The 26,361-nt window shown below is 53.1% G+C and overlaps 9 protein-coding genes across 9 annotated transcripts; 5 read left to right on the forward strand and 4 right to left on the reverse strand.

Moving 5' to 3' along the window:
• Positions 1–742: 742 nt before the first annotated feature.
• On the forward strand, positions 743–1,729 carry P153DRAFT_356480 (uncharacterized protein; the record flags this gene model as incomplete). The annotated part of the gene is made up of 1 exon (XM_033666653.1): positions 743–1,729. The coding sequence occupies one exon, from the start codon at positions 743–745 to the stop codon at positions 1,727–1,729; it is 987 nt and encodes a 328-aa protein (XP_033524183.1).
• Positions 1,730–2,678: 949 nt separating this feature from the next.
• P153DRAFT_224347 (uncharacterized protein) lies at positions 2,679–4,157 on the reverse strand. Its single transcript, XM_033662649.1, has 3 exons — positions 3,614–4,157; positions 3,068–3,564; positions 2,679–3,014 (listed from the first exon to the last, which is right to left on the reverse strand). Exons 1-3 carry the CDS (start codon positions 3,981–3,983, stop codon positions 3,000–3,002), a joined length of 882 nt encoding a protein of 293 aa, XP_033524184.1. The 5' UTR covers positions 3,984–4,157; the 3' UTR covers positions 2,679–2,999.
• Positions 4,043–4,654, forward strand: P153DRAFT_224374 (uncharacterized protein). Its single transcript, XM_033662650.1, has one exon. The coding sequence runs from the start codon at positions 4,124–4,126 to the stop codon at positions 4,520–4,522; it is 399 nt and encodes a 132-aa protein (XP_033524185.1). The 5' UTR covers positions 4,043–4,123; the 3' UTR covers positions 4,523–4,654.
• A 474-nt stretch (positions 4,655–5,128) lies between these two features.
• On the forward strand, positions 5,129–7,538 carry P153DRAFT_315039 (uncharacterized protein). The gene is made up of 2 exons (XM_033664938.1): positions 5,129–5,760; positions 5,813–7,538. Exons 1-2 carry the CDS (start codon positions 5,415–5,417, stop codon positions 7,297–7,299), a joined length of 1,833 nt encoding a protein of 610 aa, XP_033524186.1. The 5' UTR covers positions 5,129–5,414; the 3' UTR covers positions 7,300–7,538.
• An 80-nt stretch (positions 7,539–7,618) lies between these two features.
• P153DRAFT_366310 (PLP-dependent transferase) lies at positions 7,619–9,610 on the reverse strand. Its single transcript, XM_033668025.1, has 5 exons — positions 9,266–9,610; positions 9,116–9,216; positions 8,513–9,023; positions 7,915–8,406; positions 7,619–7,832 (listed from the first exon to the last, which is right to left on the reverse strand). Exons 1-5 carry the CDS (start codon positions 9,488–9,490, stop codon positions 7,635–7,637), a joined length of 1,527 nt encoding a protein of 508 aa, XP_033524187.1. The 5' UTR covers positions 9,491–9,610; the 3' UTR covers positions 7,619–7,634.
• A 429-nt stretch (positions 9,611–10,039) lies between these two features.
• Positions 10,040–16,069, reverse strand: P153DRAFT_385032 (glycosyltransferase family 48 protein; the record flags this gene model as incomplete). The annotated part of the gene is made up of 4 exons (XM_033670390.1): positions 10,040–10,400; positions 10,450–15,624; positions 15,677–15,832; positions 15,885–16,069. The coding sequence occupies 4 exons, from the start codon at positions 16,067–16,069 to the stop codon at positions 10,040–10,042; spliced, it is 5,877 nt and encodes a 1,958-aa protein (XP_033524188.1).
• Positions 16,070–18,613: 2,544 nt separating this feature from the next.
• P153DRAFT_224426 (uncharacterized protein) lies at positions 18,614–20,627 on the forward strand. Its single transcript, XM_033662651.1, has 5 exons — positions 18,614–18,811; positions 18,861–18,898; positions 18,950–18,975; positions 19,026–19,793; positions 19,845–20,627. Exons 1-5 carry the CDS (start codon positions 18,740–18,742, stop codon positions 20,534–20,536), a joined length of 1,596 nt encoding a protein of 531 aa, XP_033524189.1. The 5' UTR covers positions 18,614–18,739; the 3' UTR covers positions 20,537–20,627.
• A 1,095-nt stretch (positions 20,628–21,722) lies between these two features.
• P153DRAFT_366315 (threonyl-tRNA synthetase) lies at positions 21,723–25,062 on the reverse strand. The gene is made up of 6 exons (XM_033668026.1): positions 24,646–25,062; positions 24,476–24,525; positions 24,082–24,413; positions 23,817–23,938; positions 22,511–23,767; positions 21,723–22,455 (listed from the first exon to the last, which is right to left on the reverse strand). Exons 1-6 carry the CDS (start codon positions 24,840–24,842, stop codon positions 22,086–22,088), a joined length of 2,328 nt encoding a protein of 775 aa, XP_033524190.1. The 5' UTR covers positions 24,843–25,062; the 3' UTR covers positions 21,723–22,085.
• A 387-nt stretch (positions 25,063–25,449) lies between these two features.
• P153DRAFT_289797 (Gar1-domain-containing protein) lies at positions 25,450–26,062 on the forward strand (the record flags this gene model as incomplete). Its single annotated transcript, XM_033663673.1, has 3 exons — positions 25,450–25,548; positions 25,603–25,748; positions 25,798–26,062. The coding sequence occupies 3 exons, from the start codon at positions 25,450–25,452 to the stop codon at positions 26,060–26,062; spliced, it is 510 nt and encodes a 169-aa protein (XP_033524191.1).
• Between the last annotated feature and the right edge of the window lie 299 nt (positions 26,063–26,361).

The raw sequence follows: 26,361 nt of genomic DNA on the forward strand, positions 1-26,361 counted from the left end.
CTGTGTAAGCAAACTCTCTTGATGGCTGCTATACAAACTACTTACAACGGGGTGTGGGAGAGATGTCCTTTTATTTAACATATTTCTATACTAGTTAAATCTTAGAGTTGAACTTCACAAAATACCATATCACCTTCCCAAGCGATGCATAGATGTAAACTTTTCCGACGCTTGTCATCAACATGTCAAACCGTCACCAACACCAGGACAAGCATGTATGCGCATATCCGCAGCGAACCCAAACAACAGGGTACTACCAACATTAAAAGCGCCACCGAACTCCATTCCAGAAGGAAAACCGAAGCCTTCAGAAACGCCAATGCATCAAGCCGAACACGAAGGCGTTCCAGTCTTAGTCTGAAACCGCGGTGCAAGAGCCACAGGGGCCCCGACGCCGTCTGACATGACACTCTTTTCCCCACAACCTCCTTCCCGAGGTTCAACCTCACAACCGGCTTCGGACTTCGAACTTCGACTTCGAATCACTGGGTCTGACTCGCTATGTCTCACGCTGGAGCACGAGGCATGTTACTTACTCCTGTCACCGCAGGATGGGGGGCGGTTATAAATAGTTTCAGAGTTGGGGGTGGAATGAGGGTTTTGCTCTTCTTTTGAGGAGGGGGATTTCTTCGTGGTCTTAACGCTGCGTTACATCTTGCACTACGGGTTGTAGTTTTTAATTTTTAATCGAGTGCGAGAAATACTGACTTTCATTGCTTGACCATACTTCCTCGTCACTCACATGGCTGACAGAAAGACCAAGGTCTCAAGTCTGACCAACAACGCCCTGGACGACCGCTACAAACGCCGACAAAGCCAACTCTTTCGCGAGCTCGAGGTCCTACTAGACCTCACCCCCAGCACACTGAGTTCGAATCTACTCGCCCTCCCCCGAGAACTCCGGGACCAGATATTCCACCACGCCCTCCCCCCACCCACACCCAACCGCCCCGAACTACTCACCTGCCTCTGGGGCGCAGACATGAGCCCGCAAGACCCCTGGCGCCACGACGTCTTCGGCTACAGTCCCTCCGTCCCCAAACCCGCCCGCCTGCCCCCCAACCTCCTCCTCATCAACAGACAAATCCGCGACGAAGTGCTGCAGATATACTTCCGCCGCAGCAAGCTGACCCTCCACGCCGAGCTGCGCAACACGCGCAGAACACCCACGTCCTTTGACTACACGCCGCACATCCTAAAACTGCCTATGCTGGCGCATATATCGCACGTCCGGTTGTACGTAGAGTGGAACTACACGGCCGTGAAAAAGGACGCCAAACCCGCCCGTCTAGCAGACCAAGCACACATGACGCACGCCCTGCTGCGCTCCATGGACGACATCCTCGGGCCCCTGCGCGCCGTGCAAACTATCGAGCTCTCCGTGCTGTTCTTCTGGAAGTACCGCTCGGGGAAACTGTATAGTCTGTCTATGCTCGACTTGTTCGATCTCGAGGACGTGCTGAAACAGCATGCTGAGCAGCGGTGGCTTGCTTGTCTGCGCACCACAGCTAATAAGACAGCGGGGACGGAGATGGCCCCCGCTGTGGGGTACAAACTGTCGAGCGAAATCCAGGGCGCGGAGCAGAGCGGCGGGATGGAGATCTTCGTCAGTCGGAATCTGGAGGATGCGATGCTGGGCCGGAGGAAGAGTAATGTGGATTTTTATGGCAATTATAAGATTTCGGATCCGTTGCCTGAGCCGAAATATCGGGTTGGGGGGATGATATGAGATGGCGTTTTTTTTTGGTTTTTGCGATTGAGCGGATTTCTAGGGAAAGGAAATGGGGGCGTTGGGGGTAGATGTGTGGTTGGAAACCTATAAACGTGGTAGTTGGCCTCATAGCTAGCTATACGCAATTCCCCAACCGGCTACCAAACAGAAGCGGTACAAAACCTTCATAAGCGGAAGGAAAAAACACTAGAAAGCTCAAAATCTCAAATAAACATCTGAAATAAGCAGACTCTGAAGGAGAGAAGGTGTTCCCGCGAGATGTATGGGTGATGGATGTGTGACGCGGGTTTGGCTCTGTGAGAGATAGAGAGAAGGCGACGCAGTATCCAGGCGAAGTAAAACACCAACTTGCCCTCCCCTAAATCCTATCTTGAACAAAATAGAACAGAACAGAACAGAACGCAAAACAACAAGGAATAAAAACTTGTATACTTATATTTTTTCTTGCAATTTTTATTTAGTCTGCTCTGCTCTAAGATTTACATACAAGATAGCCTTATCCAACCGACTAACTCACTCACTCACTCACCACTTGTCTGAGGAAAGTGTGTGGGTAAAGTATTTTTTGTTATGTGGGGAAAGATCCAGAGACAAAACGGGAGGGAGTAGATGGATGGGTGAGTGAGTGAGTGAGTGAGTGAGTTTGACACCGAACCGCTACGCTACCAACATCTCCATCTCCATCCCCATCTTCAAGCACACATCCACACGCACCTCCACCAAGTAAAAAAGGAAAGACAAAACAATCAAAGGAGTGGCAGGACAGCAGCCAACAACCACAGTCCAGAAGAGTACAAGAAGAATTGTTCTCAGTCAGGAAGATCTGTAATATGGCGCTTTATGTTTGTAAAAAAAAAGAAACCAGATGGATGTAGTAACTGCCCCATTCCATTTGATTTGATGTGATGTCCCGTTATCTAACACCCCCAAGACGCCCCAGATGTGACTTTGGAAGGAAAGCTGGAAAATATATAACACAGTAGAAAAGGAAAAGAAAACAAAAAACGAGCCTGAAGCCGTGTTTTATTCAACGGCCCCATCGGTCGAGCAAAATGGATATAGCAACGCCCATGCACACAGGGGCTCAAACGCAGGATGCTTCTTTGCTCTCGTCGTCAAGCGTGAACGCGCACCTTTTGCGTGCGTGACATAAGAGAGGAGTACGGAGGAGATTAGCGACATTGGATTGTATAGGGTATCGGGGGTATTGAGGTTTTCGTGAAAAGAAACTCCGGAGACGATTCTTGTGGGCGTTGCGTTGACGCGCTCATGCGTTGGTAACCTGGTGCATCGTCAGTATCCTCGCGCATGGTCAGCGTCTATTGTATTTCGTACCTTCAATATCCGCCTCGAGTAGTCCTCATTGTCTGCGATGCTGCCATTGCTCTGCCTTCTGTCCACGAAAATAGGATCCAGACGCTGGTCGTTCATCGATGAGTTGCTGGTATGCAGTTTGCCTCCAGCAACGAACTGATCAACGTTGGCGGCATTGCGCCTGTAATCATCCTCGGCCTGCTTCTGTCGCCTTCGTCGTAGGAAGTAAAGGATACCGCCAATCATGGCAGCGACCGCGACAACGCCCACAACGACGCCTGCTGCGATTGCAGCTGTGTTGGTACTGCTGCCGCTACTCTCCTTGGGCACAGTTGTAGCACTTGCGCTTTCTGTAGCGGTGGTTGTGGCGGAGGCTCTTTGCGCTGATGACGAAGCTGCTGCTGCTGATGAAGCTGCTGCTGATGATGACGACGAAGAAGAATCCGGAGGCTCGTACCAATCCACCGAATTTCGCGTGTTACCAGTAAGCACTACCCATAACTTGGTGGCTCCACCACCTACACAGTGTCAGCAAAACTTCGGAATCACCTAGCGCGGTGGACATACACATAACGTTATCTGTCCCAGAGCATGTTGTGTCACACGAGCTGTTGTCAGTCTGCCACTTTTTGGCGGGGATCAGGTCACCGCACCAACAGTCTGTGCCGTCTGACAGACCCAGGACGTCCTTGTCAAGCATGAGGCAGATCAGTTGGCACTGGCCCGGACTTTGGAAGGGGCCCTCGCCGTAGTTCTGGAGCGGTATCCCTGTTTCGAAGCATCCGATGCTTTGCATGGCGCTGGCTGGTAGCGTTGTGGTGGGCGTGGGGATGTGAGTGACGACCGATGTCCACGAGAGATCGGTCGTGGCGGCGGCAGACGCCATTGTCAGCAGCGATGCCACGACGGCGGCAGATGCGTATTTGAAGGAGACCATGGTTGCGGGTGTGGTGTGGAGTGGGTTGTGAGAAGCGATGATGTGTCTGATGGTCGACTGCTGCGTGTTAGTGAGGTGCTGGGGGCGTTGAGTGCGGGTGTTGTGTCGCACCTTTGGCCTAACCACGGGAGGGGCTGATCATGAAAGGCCTTCCTAGCCTGTCACTTGGTGGTTCTGTCCTGGGTGGGGACGGTGAGGTGAAGGGCAGAGAGCGGCTGGCTGTGGGGATGGGATGCGGATGCGGATGGCGATGGCGATGGTTCGGGGGGTGTTTGCTGGGCGACGGGGTGACGGGGCTGGCAGTGATGGCGACGGTGGCAGTGATGGCGATGGCGATGGCGATGGGCGATGGCCGTGGCAATAACGTCGCAGCGGTGGACTCGCTCAGCGAAGCCCTCGAGGTCCGCTGCGAAACAGGGAGCGTTGGGAGACGGGTTGAGGAGCGACTGGAATGTGTTTCGTGTGCTGTCGTCTGCCCCTGGAGCCCGAGGCCGTGTGTTGCTTCACGCACGCTATCGACCGAGGAAAAGACAGGCTGATGAACAAACGGGCACGCAAACGGAAATGAGCGTCGATTGAGCGAGCGACAACGACAAGGACGGACTTGGGTGAGGGCACTGTGCGAGAATGAGGAGCCCGAGGCCGCCGGGTGGGTCGGCGTGTGAAAGGAGTGAGGACGGCCTCGCTGAAAGCGGACAGGCGTAATTAGCCCAGGGCCGCACCCCTGTCCGTCAACGACGCACCACACGCAGCCCGTCGACTGCTGCCTCACAAGCCCAAGACGCGGATGCGACTCCGGGTGCTCTGCTTTCGCGGCTGCCGTGCTCCGTGTCCATCACACTCTCGCCGTCGCCAGCCTCGAGCGCGAAGCACCAGCTGACACCCCGTCGTGCACCGTCGTCAGGAGTGCGCACACAAGGCGTGGCTGAGGACGCTTGGGGCAGACCCGCTTGGACGCAGCCAATGGCCGCCGTGTGCCTGGCCTGATCCCGGCGTTTCATACAAGCCACAATCAGCCAGCAAGGACCGCGCGGCCGGCCCCAATAATGGCTTCGCGGCTTTCTTTTTCGCCGTCTTCCACATGCGACGCAATCCTCTGCCGCATCGTGTTCGACAGACGCCCTGTGTGCAGGGCGAGAACGGCCTCGAACTGCGCTGTGGTCGGCATCACGATGGAATCTGTGGAGCACGCTGCTGCCGTACAGCCCGTCGTGGCCCAAGGACCTGGCACTCCACTGTCCACAACTCAACAGCCTCCTCTCTAAGTAGGTAGACAGTGCAGCACGATCTCCCCGTTTCGACACATGTCAAAGTGGGCTAGGGCGTTTCAGTGTGATTAATCAGCAACGTCACGTGCTCGTCAATCCCGATTCGGCGAGCTCCAATGCGTGTGAAGCTCGAAAAGCCCATCGATGCGCAGAAGCACGCTTGATGCGACGTCCGCCCATTGTCTGCCGCCGAGCAGTACAGTCGATCCAGTCGCCTGCCCTGCAACACGCCTGGGTTCCTGACGACGTCCTGTCCCTCGCCGTCCACCGGTTTTTCCGCATCTCGTGTCCACACCAGAGACGCCATGGCAGCAACGTACCCGGCCCGCTGGAGGCCAGGCGGAGGGCAACAAAGCGTCGCATGACTGCCTCAGCAAACTTCTACCCCCAAGACGGCTTTCCCCCGCCCTTGAGCCTTGCAGCGCTGTTTGGCTTTCGCTCGAGTCCCCAGCCATCTTGGAGATATGAACCACCTTCCCCGCCTAAGAACGTGGAGCCATTGGACTTGCGTATGTTTACGATACACCACCACCAACCATTGGGCTATACTGACCATTGCAGCCCTAGATCCTCCAATACCGCCATCCTCTGTCCGTCAGCCAGCCAGTCCAAGCGCAAATGATCCCCACCAATCCGCGACCCCACTTTCTTTTTCGCAAAACATCACACAAACCGCCGTCCCAGAACCAGCAACTGCGCTTGCCTGCGAGACAAGAGTAAACGATGCGCCAGGAACTGTCGACACAAGCCAGTCCATGTCGGCTGACCCGGCCAACGATGAGCATCAAGTTGCCCTCATGGCAGCGCGTGCTGCGAACGTAGAGGACGAGCTGTCCTGCATTCCCAAAGCACAGATACGCGCTCGGATTTCTGCCATGGCCTTTGCCTTTGCCAAAGAAAACCGAACTGAAGCTCATTCCTCGAACAGCACACACGTGCATGATATGGATGCTTGGTTGAAACTCCTCCATCGTGTAGATTCGAGACCTGCCTCTGGTGTGCAGGCCGTGTCGTTAGTCGATACGGCTGTTGTGCCACTCGCGAAACTCACATTCACCAAACAAATTGGACCAGAGGCCCTGATGAAGGCTCTACTGACGACTCTGGTGCAAAGGGGCGCTGTGAAAGGTGTCTCAGTAGAACAGGTATTTGATTTCGTTGCTGCTTGCGTCTCTCCGCCAAAACCACGACGACGCCGTTCAAGCCCCATCGATCAACTTCTCGAGAACGTCATCCTACGGATGCATGCCGAGTCCATACCATACGGTGGCCTACTAGAGCTCGCTCTCCCACTCATCGTCCGATACGCCCGCATAGACCCAATACTCGAATTCCTGCACATGATGGAGGATCGCGGCCTCCCCCTCCACGACCGAGGATTCATAGACAAGCTCCTGAAAAAAACACTATCCGCCTCGCAGAATCCCAACGCCTCCCTCACAGACGCACAGCGCCAACGCCACGCCTTTGAACTCCACCTCTGCCAGAAGATCCAAGCAGTGCTCACCCGCTTAGCCGCCGAAGCCCACACCGCACAGCAAGCCCTCCTCTCGCTCCAAGCACGCCGCGAATTCCAACACATCCTCGACCGCGCCCGCGACGCCCACGCCCTCCCCCTCGCCTGCCGCAGCCTAACAGCAGACATCCCAACCGCACAACGCGTCGAGCTCATCCACCAACTCGCCCACCACTACTCCCTCGACAAAACACACTCGCACCGCGAATCCTGGCGCGCTATGTACTACCTGTACCACTACCTGCAGCGGCACTCGCTCCCCATCGGCCCGCTCTTCACAAAAGCCGTCGTCCAGGTCTCGCTCGTCCGGCCGCTGTCGGAGAACCGCTTCGTCAGTGCCCGCCGCTTGATCTGGGTGTGTCGATTAGTGGCGCGCGTCGAGGGCGAGCCCGTGGCGAGGGATATCGAGAGTGCGTTTTGGCAGTGGCGTGGCGATTTGATTCGTCATGCTAAGTGTGTGTTTGTGGGCGTTGGGGGGAGTCCGCAGGATAAGGCGCATGTGGGTACTATGAAGAGGTTGGGCTTGATTTGATGGAGATGGAGATTGGACGGTGGGGTCTGGATTGACCGATCGCCGTGCTCTCAGGTCGAGGATGGATAGGAGTTGGCATGGTGGAACCAGGCATCCGCCTACAGGTCGCGTCGGAGATGGACAGACATGGTGTAAAGACCAAAAAGTAGCATAAAAGCCCAAAAACAAAGACACTACAAAAACACCCATATCTCCACAACAGAAGAATTAAGCATTACAACGACATCTAGAATCTATACACATAAGTGAACTCTACTCAGCCCCCTTCCCTTCCCCCACTAACCCACACACCAAACACACCCAAAAAACGCCCCCCCCCCTCAGATGGTAAATCCCTACTTCCTCCGCCCCATAATCTTCGTAACAGCATGCCTTATAACCGTACCCGCCTTCTCAGTCTCCTTGCGCGTCAAGCCGCTCGTAATGCAGACCTTGAGAGCGGGAACGGGCTGCCATCCCGCATCGCGCGGATTGACGCCCAGGCCTATAGGGAAGGCTTTGAGGCGGGTGATGAGGACGAGGTTTGCTAGGCACTTTGGGGGAGTTAGCAGGCGCTTTGTATGGATGTTGCAAAACAGAGAGAGGAGTAGGAACAGATACGGGGGCAGAACATACCTCCTCCACAACATCCCTCAAAATCTGATTCTGATCCTCGATACTCAAGCCCTTACTAGCAATAACATCCGTCCTAAGCGTAAGCAGCATAATCGGATTATCAACCGAACTACTGCACTTAACCCAGTCACTCCTCGGATCAATCTGCGCGCGCATAGCCTTGATGTTATCGCGCAGCGCGGTGAGGATCTCGGGCTGTTCCTGCAGCAGGGCGATTGTCTCGCTGGCTGTTGTGGCGAGCAGGGCGGGGAGCGCGGCGGAGTATGTGTATGAGGCTGAGGAGATGCGCTGGTGCTCGACGACTTCCTCTGTGCCTGCGCAGAAGCCGCCGGCTGCGCAGAGGGGGCCGGAGAGCGAGCCGATGATCATGTCGATTTCTGCGGCGTCGACGTTTTGCGCTTCGGTTGTGCCGCGGCCGGTGCGGCCTAGGACGCCGTAGGACCAGGTTTCGTCGAGGATGAGGCGGAATTTGTATTTCAGTTTGAGGGATACCTGGGGGTGGGGTTAGTATATGCACAACACGTACGGGATATATCTTGTCCTGTCCTGTTTTGTTCTGGTTCCCCTGTTGATGTGGATAGATGGTGGGAGGACGTACCAGCTTGGGCAAATCAACCACATCCCCAATGTTCTCGAACAAGCCTTCCGTGACGATAAACCTCCTTGTGAGCGGCTTTCCTGCCTGCTCCTTGGTAACCTTCTTCAGCACGTTCTCCAAATCGGCCATGTCGTTGTGTTCGTACCACCGCACTGTGCTTCTGCTGATCTGGATGCCCTTCCGAACCGCGAAGTTGATGCCCTTGTCCGCGACGATGATGTCTCCACGCTTTGAAAACGACGGGATAACGCTGCTGATGGTGCTGAAAGACTGGGCGTAGATGATGCACGCCGCCACGCCGAGATGGGCGGCAACGTCTGCCTCGGTCTTCATATGGACATCCTGGGTGCCGTAGAAGCCCGGGGGACCACATGGCCCAACGCCATAGGTACGCAGCGTCTGGATAGCCTTTTCCTTGAGCGTCTCGTTTGCGACGAAGTTATAGAAGTTGAGGGAGGCGAGGTTCGTAACCGTGCGGCCGTTTGCGAGCTTCGATTTGGGACCTGTGGGACTACAGCAGCACCAGTCAGCAAAGCAATACGTAGCATAGCTTCCACCGCTGAGACGTCTCCTCCACCAAAGCAACAGAGGGGGCGCGCATACCCGACGATGATGGGCCTCTTGTCGTTGTCCAATTCCTCCTCTCTCGTCACCGGCGCAACAAGCGGCTCTGGCGTCCAGTCTTCGACCAGCTCGTCAATCTCCTGTGCCCCGTTAGCACCTTGCTCGCCGTCCTACGGGCGCATGACATACCGCATCAGTAAGCTGCACCTTCTTCTTCGTGCTGTACTTGGGCGCCAGCAAGTACCTCACCGCAAAAAGAAAGAGGAACAGCTCGATTGCGCTTCGCATAGGGTCATTCTGGTAGCTCGACTTGATGTAGCGCACCGCGATGGATGACCCGGGTAGGCGTTGGAAATGCGCATTGGCGTCGTTGAAGAAGCGCGCCGTCGCATTCTGTACTTCTTGGAGATCCATTGTGAATACAGACTTGTGGCGAAAAAGGAAGCGTGCGTCGTAGACAATAAACTTTTTGGGCGTTGTTGTGAGGGTTCGGGGGTTGCGGCGAAGCGCGGAGGAGTGCAGCAGAACGTCAGTGTCAGACATGTCTAATTTCATTCTACTTCACGTGTCGGCCTGCCATTTGTACCATTCTCGATTGATCATCAAGGTTCAATACTGTGCCGTTTAGGATAAACAACTTCTTCACATAAGCAATAACAAAAGACCAATGTAAAAGCGAATTCCATATATTTCTGGACGATACAGGCAATGTCTATCTTATTCGCCTCCCATGAACCAAAAAGAGACCCATCGTAGTATATGTGCAATCAAAGTCCACGCTCAAAGCGAAGGAACATGTTCAAAAGGGGGAGGCGAAAAGGAATCCGTCTATATCCGACTCGACTCCCAATATTACAATCATTAGAAACGCTCCAGTCGCCGTGCGCATGTTCGCGCCAATGTTTTACAATGCAAAATGTCAACTCCATTGACCGCTACCCATGAGACCTTGCTCACAACCATTTAAAATGCCATGTACCTACGGCGGAAGCGACGAGCCGCGTCATCAGTCGCCGATGCTACTGCCGTTGCCGAGTCATCATCTCCAGAATCCGCATTACCACCTTGGTACTCTGGGCAGGTGCCCTGGATACAACGTCCAGTCGTCGACGCGAATGTGTCGTTGTTGCTGTAGCCAGTAGGTTGCATAAGCTCCATTGGGAGATCAAAGCTAAAGTTGAGGAATTTGCCAGCAACAATAGGTCCGACAATGATGGCGAGGAAGACAACAAGGATGACAAAGTACAGAATCGCGTATCGGACCACTCTGCGCTTGCGCAACTTGGTCTGCTTCAGCGAGTAGATAGGAGGTCGGATTTGACGACTGTGATGATGTTAGTATGTTGTGTTGCCAATGATTTGAATTTACGTACCTGGGTCGAAGCCAGAACAACATGACAGAGTGGAACTTGTCGGCATAGGGGATCAACAAGACCGGAAGCATGAAGAAGAGCAGAGTGTGCCCCAGAATGAAGTCAGCGGCAAACATGCTCAACTCGCAGATCTTGCAGAGGAATTCTCGGCCGGGCTGAGTCATGGTGTGCCATCCCATCGTGTACCATTTACCGGTCCACCAAGCGATGTTGGAAGTGTCGGCCTTGAACTCTCGAGTGAGGGCAAGAGTGATGATGAACTTGACGAGGAATCGCTGGATGGCGACGACCGCAATCATTCCGGACAGAGCTCGTGGGAAGCTCCAGCCCTCCAAGAACATGAGGACGACAAAGAAGGCAAGGAGCATAATGACGGCGATTGCGTGAGCAATGGCAGCGAGGACAGCACCAAACTTCTTGCAGCACATGCTAAGAAGAGGACCCGCGCAACAAGCCAAGCCAAACATGCCTCCCAATACACCAGCGTTGATGGCAACAGGTCCAAGAGCGATAACTCCAATGCGTACCAACGCGCCGGCAGCGGTGGGGTCTCCGGTTACACCGTCCTTATCAAGCGAAGTGTCACGGTTCTTGACACCTGTTTGGGCATTGATGAAGAGGTATGGGATCAGGGTAATGGCAACCAAGACAAGCGGCCCAAGGACCTCAGACATGAAGATGTTCATGAACTTGGCACGAGGCACATCTCCAGACAGCTTGGATGACGGATCACCAAGGACCTTGCGCTTGAAACCGGTAATTCTCGTTCGTGACAATCGGCAGTATCCAATCCAGGAGGCACTGTGGGATCGCGTGTTTCCTCGGGACAACCAGCGGAGGTATTCCCTGTAGTCGATGAAGAAGTCGTCCCAAGAAAACTGGTGCGGGTTGAAGAGGAATGGCGACAGGCAAAGAGCCAATAGAGACAGCCAGAAGTAGGTGAGCCATCCGCCCCAGACAGTGATGGTTGCGAACAGAAGCATCATCAATGATCGAGCACCAATGTAGATTGAAGGTCCAGCAAATCGAGAGTAAAGGATGCCAAAAGGAATACGTGCAGTGGCGAAACCACGACCAGTTCCGATGTAACGAGCACCACCATATGCCAAATTCGTTTGGAGTGCGTTCGCATAGATTTGCGTGACGAAAACCTCGAAGAAGGGCGAGCCGGAAGCGAAATGCTTCGCAAGACGCGTTGCAGCGCGCCAGAATCCACGCTCTGTCAACTCCTGAACCACAAGGGGAACAAAGGAGATGAAGAAGACGATGAAGATGGAGACGATACAACGTGTGACCCAGTCGAAAACGGGAGTCAGATTGGCACAGCCGTTGGGCCATTGCGGGTCGGTGATCGGAGTGTCCTTGTCGAATTGGCAAAGAATGGTCTCGTGCCTAAGGGCTCCAAGGTTGAGGAGGACAAACATGAAGCACTGCACCGAAAGCATAATGAACATGTTGTTGATGTGGAAACCGGGATGGGCGTAGAAGAAGGACAGGAAGCGATCGAGAGGCAGTTGTGTACCCAAGTAGTAGTACTCGCGGGACAACATCTGCTCACCCATTCCAGTACCAATCTTGGTGGTGAAGTTGAGAACGGAACCAAACCCAAGATCACGACCCTTACCGCACTGGTAGTATTCGCAGTGCTTGATGCGACCACCACGGAGAAGGGCGGTCATACCGGCGTAAATATCCTCGTTGAGATGAAGTCCTTTCTGGGCCTTAGAGACACCTCCACGTGTTGTCATGAAGATACCGTTGAGGAAATCGGGATGACCATAATGGAGCTTTCCACCAATCTGAGCCAAGGTACGCGCGAACATGGTACCGAATGTTTGTTCCTTACCAGCGGCGATGTCACCAAGGATACCGATGTTCTCAGAGAAAATGTATTCACGGGCTCCGAGAATGGCAACGGGGTTGAAGTTCGGGTTTGGAATGCCGGGTGTGTAGGGTGAGACGTTGTCGGTGGTCATTTCCTCGAATTCAGCCAGAACGCTTCGAATCTTCAGGCACTCCTCCAAGTAGTTGTCCTGGTTAGCATCGATAAGCTGGATGTATTCGCCGCGGTAGAAGATGATGCAGTGGTTCTGGTTGTCAGACTTGCCGTCACCGAGAATGGGGTTACCCGAAAGCTGAATGCGGAACTTGGGTCGACGCATGCCGTTGTCCATGATTTCGGAGTGACCATCGATCAATGCAGAATAGATACGGGGCTCTTCACCCTCTGCCGCCGGCGGCTCCTCATCGAGGTAAGCGATTTGCAGATCAGGATAAGCACGGAGCAAAAATTCGGTGTTCTCGCGCTCCTCCTTGGTGAACTTGGCATAACGCTGCATAGAAACGCAAATCTTGTATTTACGTCTGGCCATGCGCTCGAGCTCGCGTTCAAGCTTATCTGAGTTACCACCAAACATCTGAACAACTTCGGGGTTCTCCACACGGTACAGGAGCTTGATAGCACGGCTGTAGTTCATGAAGCCAGAGATGGTACGGTAAAGAGTCTGGGAGCGGAGTGATGCCCAAATTCGGGTTCGGAGAGTGTACTCGGGAGCGGCAGATTTGAATCCAATGCAGTAGAAGGGAAGATCGTCGATCTTGCTCTTAGCAGTGGTTTTCTCAGTCTTCTCGTCGTCGCCATTGAACTGCGAGGTCTCGTCGGCCAAAATCTTCGTATCCTTGACGAAGCAATCCCACTCGTGAGGATGGAGTTGCTTGAGGTATTCAAGAAGAGTGACACGAGAATAAGGCTCGTCCTCGCGAATGATCTCACGAAGCGAAAGCAAGATCTTTTCACCGTAGTGAGGAATCATGACCGTGAACGTTGGCATGTTGTCGACAGGCAGAGGCTCTGGGATCGGGGTAGAGAGCGACTGCGCGAAGAAGGAGATACGACGCTCGGCCTCGCTCTGAGCTGGGAAGAACTCAGTCTTGAATGAATGATCTTCCTGAGACACAAAGAAGGTGGGGGCGCGAAGTGTTCGCTTGCCCTCCTGCTCCGAAGGTACTTGGTGGTACAAAAGCTTCTGGACATGGTCGATAGCGAGGAGATGCTCGCGGTACATCGAGATGACGATGGCGTTCCAGATCTGCGAGATAAGGACCTTAGGCTTGTACTTGATCTCCATGTCGGTTGTCGCGAGGATCTTTGAATAGATACGCTTCGGGAGACGGGAGAAGATGTTCCTCCATGGAGTCCAGATCGAGACACCTAGGTAGAAGGATCGTGACACGGAGAACAACATGTTGGCGATAATGTACCAAAGGTATGTATCCAAGAAGAAGAGCACCAAGTCCATGAAGTACATCAGACCAAGAAGAATTCGTGGCTGGTACTTGCAGAGGATGTCACCGAAGATAGCGTCGCCTAGGCAGTCGGGCTTCTTCATGTGCGAAAGGATACGAATAGGATCCTTGATTGACAGGGTCAAGAAGAAGTAGGACTCAGCAAGCTTCGCAGTGAAAACCAAGACCCAGAGGCCGTAGGACATCCACATGTCATTGCCGTGGAGCCGGGGGAAGCTGGCCGTGAACGTTTGGCTGGCAACGTACTTGCGAGAGTTGCGAGTCAAGTAGCTTCCAAACAAACCGCCCAAGGGCATGACCGAGAAAAAGACGAAGGTGATCAGAGCGATACCAAACTGGACACCACCAAGGATGTTGGGGATAAGACCTGTGCGTTTGTCGAGACCGAAGATGTATACAGCGGGAGCTGCGTTGATTACCAACACAGCGAGGAGGAAAAGAAGACGCTTGGTCAAATGCTGCGCACCAGCCCATTTACGGGGGACGTAGACCCATTCGCAGATAGTCGCAACGACTTGAATCAACGAGGCGATAGTACCACCCAAGCCAACAGCGGACAAGATCGCAGCCTTCTCAGGTTTGTTGTCACGTTGTTGTTCGTAGCCTTTGGTGTAAACTGGTTGGGAGTTGTATGCAGTGTAAAACCAGAAAGCCGTAAGATGAATGACCCAGATACGGTTGAAGTTGACGAGCATGTGGAACCATGATCGACGTTCGTAATAGGTCTTGAAAAACACCTTCTTCCAGACAACGTCCTTCAGCTTGGCGTAGCGCTCGGCGGGAGGGAAGTCAACAATTCGAGACTTGTCCTCGAATACTATGCGCTCGAGACCCTCGGGGTACCAAAAGAGCTGGTTCATGTCGTCGTAACCAATGATGGCTTGATGATCACGCTCTCGTCGCACGTATTTGCCGTCTTGGATCTCGTATCCCTGGTCACGGCAGTACTGGTACAGCGGAGTGATGATGGTGTTCAAGTACGTGAACTCCTCGACGGGCTCAGTCTGAGCTTGTCCAGCTGGCGAATTGAGGTAGTCGTCGGCGCACTTGAAGATGAAGGCCGTAAGCTCAGGCATGAAACGGACCTGATTGGCCTCACCCCAGCACAAAAGGTACAGAGCTACCTGGCGGACACGGTCGTGCTGCGACATTCGGTTCATACGAGTTTTCCAGCGGTATTCAGCCGCCTCCAAACTGTTGTCACCTTCGAGAGCCTCCAGGGTCTCTTGCTCGTTGCCTGGGTTTTCGGCAGCCTTCTTCTGCGCGGCCTTGCGAGCCTTGCGCGTCCGGCGGTTAGCCTTGCCAAGATTCATGTTGGAAAAACCAACGGCATCGTCGAGATCCAGATGAGCGGCGAAGTACCATCTGCGGAAATTGGCGTTTTCTCCACCGATGTAATCTGCGTGCAGCGACAAAAGAGCCTGGTTGGGAGACATACGAGACGCTCGAGAGTCCAGAAGAGTCATGAGATGGTCGTACATGTTCCTCATGCTGTCGCGCTGGAATCCAAACTTGGCCGTGAGGTCAAGGAAGATGTCCTCAATCTCCTCCTTTGTGCAAGGAATCTGTGCTTCGGTGGTCCAGGCTGGGTAAGGCTCGCGCGAGCGCTGACCGGCGGGGAGAGCGTTGGCATAGTCCATGCCGTAGACAGGCGTCGAGGCACCCGAAGAGCGGTTACCACCGTAGGACACCTGAGACGACGGGGGCCGGTATCCGCGGGTCGCGCCATCGCCTCCATAGCTGTTGTATCGTTCATCGCCACGGCCGTAGTAGTCCATGTCAGTGGCGCGAGCCATGTCGGAGCGCATTGTGAAGTCGCTAAATGTTTCGGAGTCTTCCTCGGAATCATGACGGCGGGGCTGTTGGGCGCTAAACAAACGTTAGCAAATTGCGTGAGGACAGAAGATCGTGAACAACGCACTTGTGACCGTTTTGCTGGCCATAGCCCTCCTGAGCGCCACCCTGATCATAGTATTGATCATTGTAGTACTCGTCTTGGTAGCCCTGTTGACCACCACGATCGTCGTAGTAGCCGTTTTGCTGGCCATGTTGGCCACCTCGATCGTCATAGTAGGCTCTGCGGTTAAGTTAGCCAACGATTGCTGAGTGCTCAGACTACTCAGACGTACGATTCGTCGTAGTATGCATCGCCTTGCTGCTGCTGATGCGGCGGCTGCTGCTGACCACGGGCGGCATCGTCGTGATACTGCCCGCCATATTGTTCGTCCTGGTAGTAGGCGTCCTGACCATGGGCATTGGCCTGACTCTGGCCGTAGCCTTCGTCGTAATGGCCTCCCTGCGGATGTGCAGACATGGTGAGGAGCAATTAGAATTGCGGTGTAGAACCTGCTGTGGTGCCGTTAGCACGCTGTATCGCCCGAAACGCAGACGGTGCGAAGAGCGTACCTCAAACAATGGGCATTAGGAGCGACGGGTTAGATTAGTCGTATTTGGGCAGTCGCTGGAGAAGCAGTAGGTGTTCACTGCGAGGTGCGTCGAGAGAGTGTGATTGTGGTAGCGTGTTGACGCAATAGTCCGCAAGACAATTTGGCAGGCGAGCGGTGTTATTATGCTGTCAGCGAGTGAAGGGTGCCAAGTGCAGCTGCCGTCGGGCGTTGTTGCCAGAGGATACGGAGACGCGCGGACGGGTTAGCGCTTCTGCTTCGCGGTATTCTTGGAAACTGGGATGTGTGGCGGTGGCGGGTCCCCTCGAAGTCGGTTCGAGGTCCGCTGAACAACCGTGCAAGCCTCGACGCAAAAGAAACGAGAGGCAGGGGAAACACAAGGCAGATTGGAGAAAGAAAGACCGTGGAAAGTACAGAGGGGCGGCAGTCGAAGCCTTTTTAGAAGTTTCCCCTGAGATTGAGAAGCACGATGCCAAGCTAACTAACGCCGTCGTGCTGCGCATTGGTGCGTGCCCCTCGCAACGACTCACGTACGTCTGCACCGCACTCGAACCAAGCGGGTAAGTTGTTGCCACTCCAGAAACACACTGTTTGTGGGCTCATTGCTTGTCTATTGCCCGCTCGTCGTCGGCTTCATGTGCACTGCAATCGCCATATGCCCTCCGCACATGAGCTTTGGCGGATCGCTGGGGGCTCGACATCTCCCAAATTTGCATCCTTTGTTGTTGGGATCTTTTTGTCCGAACTCCGATCGGCTGCATATCGATAATCGACTTTCCCGGTGAGGCACAAAAGCGCCATGGGGCGATATTCCCATGAGACGTGTTAGTCGGGAGCTCGAGCTCTCATCTACTGTCCATCTCCCTCTACTATCCCCCATTCACGTCATGACACTGCAGTTGTGAGGCCCGTCGAGGAATGGAAGACAAAACGAGTCAAATCAGCATCATGGCCCGTGGTGATCAACCCGAAACGACTGCCAGCTCCCCGGCGCGAATGCGATAGGCCATCCCCTTATCAGAAAGCTCAATAGCGTGTGGCGCATGTCCCGCGTCATCCCGACCAACGGTGCTGTAGCCTCTCGCGAGGCGAAGGGGCAGAGGACAACTGTTGAGGCTGTCGCTGGATGCAGAACGGGTACTTCATATCCGGCCCTTCCCTGCTATTTCGATCCATCAGTTGGAGAGTCGGAACAGCAGACAGGTCCCTAGTTGTAGAGCGTGCATGCATCTGTTACAGGCGACTTCAATGATACATACGCAGCATGACGAAACCATCGACTGCAGCTGTGCCAAATAGGTTGTATGAGGCCTGTGTGGGCTTCATCCACGATATTCCATGCTAGACCGCAAGTTCCATGCTAGGCTGCCCCGTTTCCAGACGTTCAAAAAGATGGTCTAGTCTCCGTACAAGTCAACGCTACAGGCGTGAATCCGTGAGCCTATTATTTCATGACTGCGCTTACACGATCAACTTTTATGCACTAACCTTGGTCCACCGGCATCTTCAAGTTGAATGTCGCGCACGAAAGAACGGTGGCACACAACTGCTCCACACGCACGGTGGCCAATCGTTCACAATTCCTTGTCAACAAACTTCTTGTGTCTCCAAATGCCCACTCAGAGCGCAGCCTTGTAATATTGCCTACATGCATGCACGAAACTATCCAATCGCACATCGAGACGCTCTTACGCGCTCTCAAGGCGAAACTGCTCGCTTGCTCACCGCTGCAAGTCGCGAGAGTAAGGCAAACCATTGGCTACTTTGCAGAGTTCGCCACAGGTGTTTCAACTCCAAGTAGGTATGCCGGCGACTCCGCAGCAGCCTCGTGCCCCATTACGCTGCACACACCTGCGAAGCCCTTCGACGCATCTGGACAATATCGACGCCTTGCTGTCATACGCAGAGTCCGGTGCATAGAAGCCTCGAGACCTCAGAAACGTGATGTGGACGCTTCTCGAAATAGCCCATGACCTTAGGACCGATCTGCAGCGCAATGTGGTGGGGCAGACGGCTGCCAGTGGGTCGCACGAAATTGCGCGTACGCGTTGCCAGGTGCCGTACCTGCAGCAAGCAGAGACCTAGACAGTTTCGCCCGCGATGCCTTACAGACGTCAGCTTCCGACATCAAAGACGGTCGACCGGGCATCTTGAGTTCGATGTGAGCGTTCGAAGAGTGCAATGACAGCCTTCACATGTCGCCCAGCCAGTTGTCCGGTACTCCACACACGAGTAGTCATGACTAAAAGCCTGAAACAGGCTAGCGCCAGGGGCAATTCCTCAAGCTCGCAGATCTGTCTTGGGGGAGGAAGCTTGGTCAACCTCATACTATTTCACTCTGTGTGCGCCTCAGAACTGTTTCTGCAGTGAAACTTTCCTTTTACCAGTCACTCTTTTTAATTGTTCGCCAACTACATCGTCCGGCCCCCGTCTGCCGTTACTTCACACTCTTTAACTGAACTGCACGACTATCAGGCCTCTTTCCACACACACTCTTTGACCGCGAAATCTCGGCACCTCACCATCAAGCGCTGCCAATTTCTTCTTTTTCTTGGATAATCTTGTGATAACTTATCAACATGCGGGGTATCTTTGCTGCGACCGCTTTGCTCGCCGGCGTGCAAGCGGCAGTCGATCCCATCGTTATCAAGGTATGCTAGTAAGCCACGGCAGGTGCGACTGGGGTATTGACATTAGTAGGGCTCCAAGTTCTTCTACAAGGGCAACGGCACTCAATTGTAAGTAACATTACAGTATGGCGATGTTGAACCAAGCTAACACTTTCGAAGTTTCATGAAGGGTGTCGCATACCAACGTAGGCTTTTTGATCTTTCTTTTCGCGCAATCAAGGCTTACAGAAACTAGAGGAGGTCAACACGAACAGCTCACAGACCGACACCGATAAGCTCGACATTACGGACCCTCTTGCAGACAGCACAGCATGCAAGCGCGATATCGTATACCTCAAGAAGCTCCAGACAAACACCATCCGCGTGTACGCTATTGATCCATCCAAGGACCACAGTGACTGCATGACGGCGTTTGCCGATGCGGGCATCTATGTCGTGGCCGATTTGTCCGAGCCAGGACTTTCGATCAACCGAGACGACCCAGGATGGACCACCGAGCTCTACGAGCGCTACACCAACGTCGTCGATGAGATGATGAAGTACGACAACACACTCGGTTTCTTCGCAGGTAACGAGGTGTCCAACCAGCCAAACAACACACAGGCCAGCGCTTTCGTCAAGGCGGCTGTGCGTGACACAAAGGCCTATATCAAGAGCAAAAACTACCGCGAGATTGGTGTCGGATATGCCACCAACGACGATGCTGGTATCCGTGAGAACCTCGCCAACTACTTCGACTGTGGAAATTCGACGGATTCTATCGACTTCTGGGGTTACAACATCTACTCCTGGTGCGGTGATTCTTCGTACACTGAATCTGGTTTTGACGTCCGTACCAAGGAGTTTGAGAAGTACAATGTTCCTGTCTTCTTTGCTGAGTACGGCTGCAACACGCCCCGTCCTCGCAAATTCACTGAGGTCGGCGCTTTGTACGGAAGCAAGATGACTGATATCTGGTCTGGCGGTATTGTCTACATGTACTTCGAGGAAGCCAACGAATATGGTATGTTCAATGATTGTTGGGAGACGACGACATCGCGCTAACAACTGCAAGGTCTTGCCACTGTCTCCAACGGCAAGGTTACAACTAACAAGGACTTCGACAACTTGTCCAGCCAGATCGCCAAGGCCACTCCTAGCGGCGTCAAGATGAGCGATTACAACCCGACCAACACCGCCGCTGCTGCATGCCCCAAGGTCACGCAAGGTACATGGGAGGCGGAATCGTCTTCCCTGCCTCCCGTTGCCAACTCGCAGCTCTGCAGCTGCATGATGGACAGCCTCTCCTGCACTGTCGCTGACAAGGCCACCGAGGACGACTACAGTGACATGTTCGGCTATGTCTGCGGCCTGAAGAGTGGCAAGTACTGCGCTGGCATCAACAAGAACGCAACCTCTGGTCCTTACGGTTCTTACAGCATGTGCTCCAGCAAGGAGCAGCTTTCCTTTGTCCTCAACACATACGCCGATGCTGTCAGCGGTGGCTGTGCTTTCAAGGGCAAGGCTACCACCAAGGCTGCTGCTTCGGCCACTGCCTCAGGCTGCTCGAAACTGATTGAGGCTGTCGGCGCCGCCGGAACTGGTGTTGTTAGCTCCACCGGTGAGGCCTCGAGCTCTGGCTCTGGCTCCAGCTCTGCGGGTGCTGCTGCAGGTCTCTCTGTTCCTCAGCTCAACTTCCGCTTTTTGGGCCTTGGCATGTATGTCACCGGCGCTGTGGCAGCCGGAATGGCAATGATCTTGTTGTAGATACGTGTTAATCAGTCATGGTGACATGACGACGTGTGGCGGTCTTTCCTATGTTTGAATTCCCTCTACCATAGATGACAAAAGGGGAAAGTTTACTTCTTACTGTACTTTGACAATATCATAAAACTGAGAAGTGATCTTCACCTGATCCTTCACTGTTCTTTTAGGCTCATTGCTTCACATGAATTTGATTTTGACATTGGCTATCTTAACGTACAGACGTATACAACGACCACTCCTCAGTCCAAGACCACTTTCCCCGGTTCATGTCAGACGTACCCACAATGAACTCCTCGTCTCCTATCCTTCCCCCTCAGGCCTCCACTCAAACCTTAAATAAACAAACCCACTTTTATAAAACGACTGAGAAATTGGTGTCATACAAGTACATCGACACCCCACATATGCCCACTCTTCAACAGCCACGAAATAATCCAATATAACGTGGCATAGCATAGCATAGCATAGCACAGCACATATTCGCATGCGTCGCATCGCGTAACAAACACGCCGGTAGTCTTATCGTTTGAGTGCCATTGAAAAAAAACGCATTATTTCGTAGACTTACACTAATACTCTACGTAACAAAACATGTCACTAAAAGTTAAAACCCCTCAGTTTCGTAGACGAAACCTCTCATGTATCTACTATGATGGACGGTTTCTGATATATTGCTTGACAGTAGCGTTGGCGTACAGAGTACTTCGCTTTGAAGTCTCACGATGTGTCAAGGTTGGACGCTGTATTTACTTGATCCTAGGAGGCATGTTGAGCTGAGACAGGTTTGTAGAACGGCTCGTAGTGAGTCACTGAAGTCGTTTAATGGCCTTGAGGGTCTGGTGTCTGGTATCTCTGCATTGAAAATAAATTTGACTACATTGGACAAGTTGCGTCTATGATCAAAACGGATGGATTGGAGTTGATAGATACTGGTATCGATGCCGTGCGTTCAGTACGTATTTTTTCTCTTGTGGAGTGAGTAACGCTTGTCCTGTGTTTTCCTGCATGTGGGTTTATTTTGAATGTGATCGATGGGGAGAGTATGTGATGTCTGCTCCATTTGGCTTGATTCGACTGTTTGGGTCAGATGAGGTCAAAGCTATGCGTAGATATTACTATGTACTCTTGTTGATAAGTACTGTTTGTAAATGATGGGGTCGGCATCTAAACTGCGTTGTGATATATTGGGGTCTTACTGTGTTGCGTCTATCTGCTTCTATAAAAAGTTTGAAGTTACCGAGAGGTAACGAAGATGATACAGCTGTGTATAATGAAAACAACTCAAGTGCACCTTTTTCATCAAGTTTTAGTTGATTCTGATACAGAGTAGGCAGTCAATGCACAATATCACTTCATGATTTTCATCGACCGTTTTCGGTTGAAACCAGTTGTAATATTTTGACGTCAACTCTCGAGGGTACATGGTACCGAGAAATCCATCCTTTGAAGAATGCTAGCGAACATTGTATTCACTTATCTCATTGCATCGTATCTTCATTCCCTCGTATGCCTACTAATCTACTCACATCACACCCCTGGTATATCTCTCTCAAATATGGTTCTCAATGCGTCGCTCGTCTCTCAACTGCACCAGCTTCTTGATTGCCTCGTCGAGTGGGACGACTTCACCACGCTGTTGCGAGGCCTGGTCGTCACGGTTTCTCCAGTTGACTGCCTTCTTCTCCTGCTCCTCTGCTCCTACAACCATGATGTAGTTGTAAAGAGATAGTTGTGCGGTACGGATCTTCTTCTGCATGGTGTTGCCGCTGATGTCGATGTCGGCGTGAATGCGTTGCTTGCGGAGTTCGGCCTGCACTTCCTTGACGTAGTCGTTTGCAGAAGGCATGACGGGAATAACCATGACTTGGCGAGGGGAGAGCCAGAATGGCCAGCGGCCAGCAAAATGTTCTGTCAGAATACTGGTTGTATGTTAGCAAGTCAATTCGAGTGTTATACATATATGGAACAACTTACGCAATGAACCGCTCGAATGAACCATAAATAGCGCGGTGAATCATGACTGGACGAGCGTAGCCTGGCTGTGGTGGAGGGATCTTCTTTGTGAGCGCATCGCCCTCCTTCTTTTCGTCCTTCTGGGTCTCTGCCTTTGGCTGCTCTTCCTTGGTCTTGTCATCCTTCGACTTTGCCGTTGCGACCTCAGAAGTCATGTACTCAAGCTCGAACTGGTTGGGAAGTTGGAAGTCGAGCTGGATTGTAGCACACTGGAACTCTCGCTTGAGTGCATCAGAAATCGTAATGTCGATCTTGGGACCGTAGAAGGCGCCATCACCAGGGTTCAGCTCCCAAGCACCACCACCTCCAGCCGTGAACTGATCAAGGGCTTCAGTCAACTTTGCCTCTGCCTTGTTCCATGTCTCGATCTCGCCTAGGAAACCCTCCGGACGTGTGCTCAGCTTCAACTTGAAGGTAAAGCCGAATTTTCCATAGACAGCTCTCAGGAAATCGAAAAGGCCCGAAATCTCTTCAGTAATCTGATCCTGTGTGCAGAAAATGTGGGTGTCGTCCTGTTGGAACCTACGAACTCGTGTAAGACCGGTAAGAGCACCACTTGCTTCGTTTCGATGAAGAATGCCAAAATCGGCCATACGGATCGGTAGTTCTCGGTAGCTTCGCTCCCGATGTTTGAAGATCAGACAATGACCGGGGCAGTTCATAGGCTTCAGCGCCCACTTTTCCTTCTCAACGTCGAAAGTGAACATGTCCTCGGCATAGTGCTGCCAGTGACCCGAGACCTTCCACAGGGAAGAATTGAACATGTTAGGCGACCCAACTTCTTGGTAGCCACGGTTCCAGTACTCTTCACGAAGAAATGCCTGCAATGTGTTGTAGATGATCTGGCCGTGAGGGAGGAAAAAGCATGAACCAGGACTGGCCTCGTGGAAGAAGAATAGTTCTTGTTCCTTTCCAATTTTTCGATGATCGCGCCTTGCAGCCTCCTCGAGAAACTTCAGATGTTCATGCATCGAGTCCTTGTCTGGGAAAGATACACCATAGATGCGCTGCAAGCTGTCGTTGTTGGCATCTCCAAGGAAGTATGACGCCGAGTTCTTCATAACCTTGAACTGCTTGACTCGTCCTGTGTGCGGTACGTGAGGTCCTCGGCAAAGATCAATGAGAGGTCCGTTACGGTATACAGTAGTGGAGGTGCCGTCGGCGATCTTGTCCTTGATAATGTGTTGCTTGTATGGGTTGGATTTGAACATCTCAAGCCTATATACTGATCAGCAGCAAGTCTTGATTTGATTATTTCAATACTCACAAGTCGTCTTTCGAAAGACTGAGCCGCTGGAAGGGCTGCTTCTCTTTGACAATGCTGTTGACAATGGTCTCAAGTGGCTTGTAGTCTGACTGCTCTACAGCCGCCTTCTCAGGCAGGGCCATCTAAGGAACCATTAGTAAGATTCGTTTTGTATTTTCGGGTGCTTTTGCAGTAATATGGAGAGCTTCAGAATTGTCCACAACTGTGAAGTAGCAGTTGTGAAGTACTTCGAAGCTACCCAAATTGTTCTCAGGATATGACCTACTTCGTAGTAAAAGCCATCCTCAATTGGAGGCCCAATGCAGAGGTCGCAACCAAATCTGCGCTCGGAAGCCTCTCCGAGAATATGCGCACTCGAGTGCCAGAAGACCCTCTTGCCCTCTGGATGCTCGAATGGCAAGAGCTCCAGCTTGCAGCTCTTCTCGAGTGGTCGCTCAAGATCCCAGAGAGTCTCCTCTGCCGTACCTTTGTCGAGGCGAGCGATAACGGTGCGCTCGAACAAGCTTTTGGCAATGCCTCGCGCGATATCAGCGGGGCTAGTGACCCATGATTCTCCTTCTAACATCTTGCCATCTTCGAGTGTGACGGTGATCTTCTCTGTATGAGGGAACATGCGTCAGTAGAGCGATGTGGTGTGGGTCCGGGGTGGAGGAGCGTACCACGGGGCTTCTGGGCAACTTCCTCGTCGTATTTGGCCTTGAGCTTCTCGCTGGGTATCGTTAGCATGGACTTGTAATGTACGAGTTTGGATGACTCTGAGACACTCCGTGGTTCTGGCGAAAGACTACACGAGATAATCCAGCCAACAGACTGGACAATGCTGACTTACAAGATCTGGACTCGATGATCGATGTATTCCGGTACTGGGTCGAGCATTAGAGGCCGGCCATCACTGTCTCCACCCTTCTGCTTCTTCTCTTTCTTGGGTTTAGGGGCTTTCTGCTCTGCCTTTTGCTCCCCAGCAACGGCAAGATTCTTCACACCCTCGGCGACTTGGCTGACGGCATCCTTAACCGCTTCCGCCATATTTGGAGACTACGGTCGAGTCGGTTGTGTCGATTGAGTAGATGTCTAGTCGCTCCACGCTGAGAGCTATGGTTTGAAGGGTGTATGGGTACAATCGCTGTGTCGTTTGCGAGAGAAGCTGAAGTGACTCGAAGCCAATCTGTGTCACCCTTGGAGTAGTTAGGGCAGCAGTCGACTCATAATTTTGGCGCAACTCAATGCACCCACTGCAGCCCACTTGGCCTTGGCGCGGGGTGCAAGTGGAAGGCACGCTGTCGGCAAAAGGATTCGCCGACGGGCCGGCGATTTTCATTTTCTTTCTTCGCGAACTACAGCTCAACCAGCTCGAACTCCGCGCAACCGCTTGCACACCCAACGACGCATACAACATGTCATTTCGCGGAACACCACGAGGAGGAAGCCGAGGCGGTGGCTTCGGCGGAAGGGGCGGATTTACTCCCCGTGGAGGTGCGCAGCTCGATGCTGGAGCTCTGCCGTACATGGAGCTAACTTCTCTGCAGGACGCGGTGGATTCGGAGGAGGAGCTTCCTTTGGACCCCCAGACCAAGTCTACGGTACGCGCGAGCGCCAAATGCTTCGAGGTCGTCGCTGACAGGCTCCACTAGAGATGGGCAAATTCGTGCACGACGTCGAGGGCGAGCTTTTCTGCGAGTCGATAAACGTCAAGATCCCCTACTTCAACGCGCCAATCTACCTGGAGAACAAGGTGCGCATGCATTGAGATGCACGACAGCAACGCGCAGAGCTGACCGAGTCGCAGACGCCAATTGGCAAGGTTGACGAGATTTGCGGCCCATTGAACCAGGTCTACTTCACCATCAAGCCGCAAGAGGGCATACAGGCAAAGTCGTTCCAGCCTGGCGACAAGTTCTACATCGGAGGCGACAAGCTCCTGCCCATTGACAGGTATGGCACGCTGTGTAGATTCAGGATGCGCATGCGCTAACGAGTCTAGGTTCCTGCCCAAGCCCAAGCCTCCCCCAGGTGCGGCTCGCGTCAAGAAGCCCGCTGGTGCAGGCCGTGGAGGAGACCGTGGACGAGGCCGTGGATTCGGAGGCCGTGGTCGCGGCGCACCAAGAGGACGAGGCGGACCCCCTGGACGCGGTGGCTCGCGAGGAGGATTTGGCGGATCCGGTGGATTCTCGCGTGGTGGCGGCGGTGGTGGTTTCTCAAGAGGTGGACGCGGTGGTGGTGGCGGCCGTGGACGAGGTGGTTACTGAGCGCAGCGCATCGTCCTTGGATCGATCATCGAAGATCACTCCATCTCAACAAGGCTGGGACGGGCGACACCTTTTCATGGAACTGGTCGACCCGGGCCTTACGATTGTCTCTCGATACCATGATCATTCGACGGCGTTTGGGAGCTGACCTGGGATTTTTTGTAAAATGTCAAATACAAGGCGCCAAGTTGGACATAGTTCGAGAAGGGTGCAAAGGCTATCGTTTGTTTTTCAATCAAGTTGTTAAATTACATTCTCATAAGCAGCCCGTGAATGTACGTTTTCATCGTCTCGATAAG

The sequence above is a fragment of the Dothidotthia symphoricarpi genome (assembly GCF_010015815.1).
Source record: "Dothidotthia symphoricarpi CBS 119687 unplaced genomic scaffold P153scaffold_9, whole genome shotgun sequence".
Taxonomy (NCBI): domain Eukaryota; kingdom Fungi; phylum Ascomycota; class Dothideomycetes; order Pleosporales; family Dothidotthiaceae; genus Dothidotthia; species Dothidotthia symphoricarpi.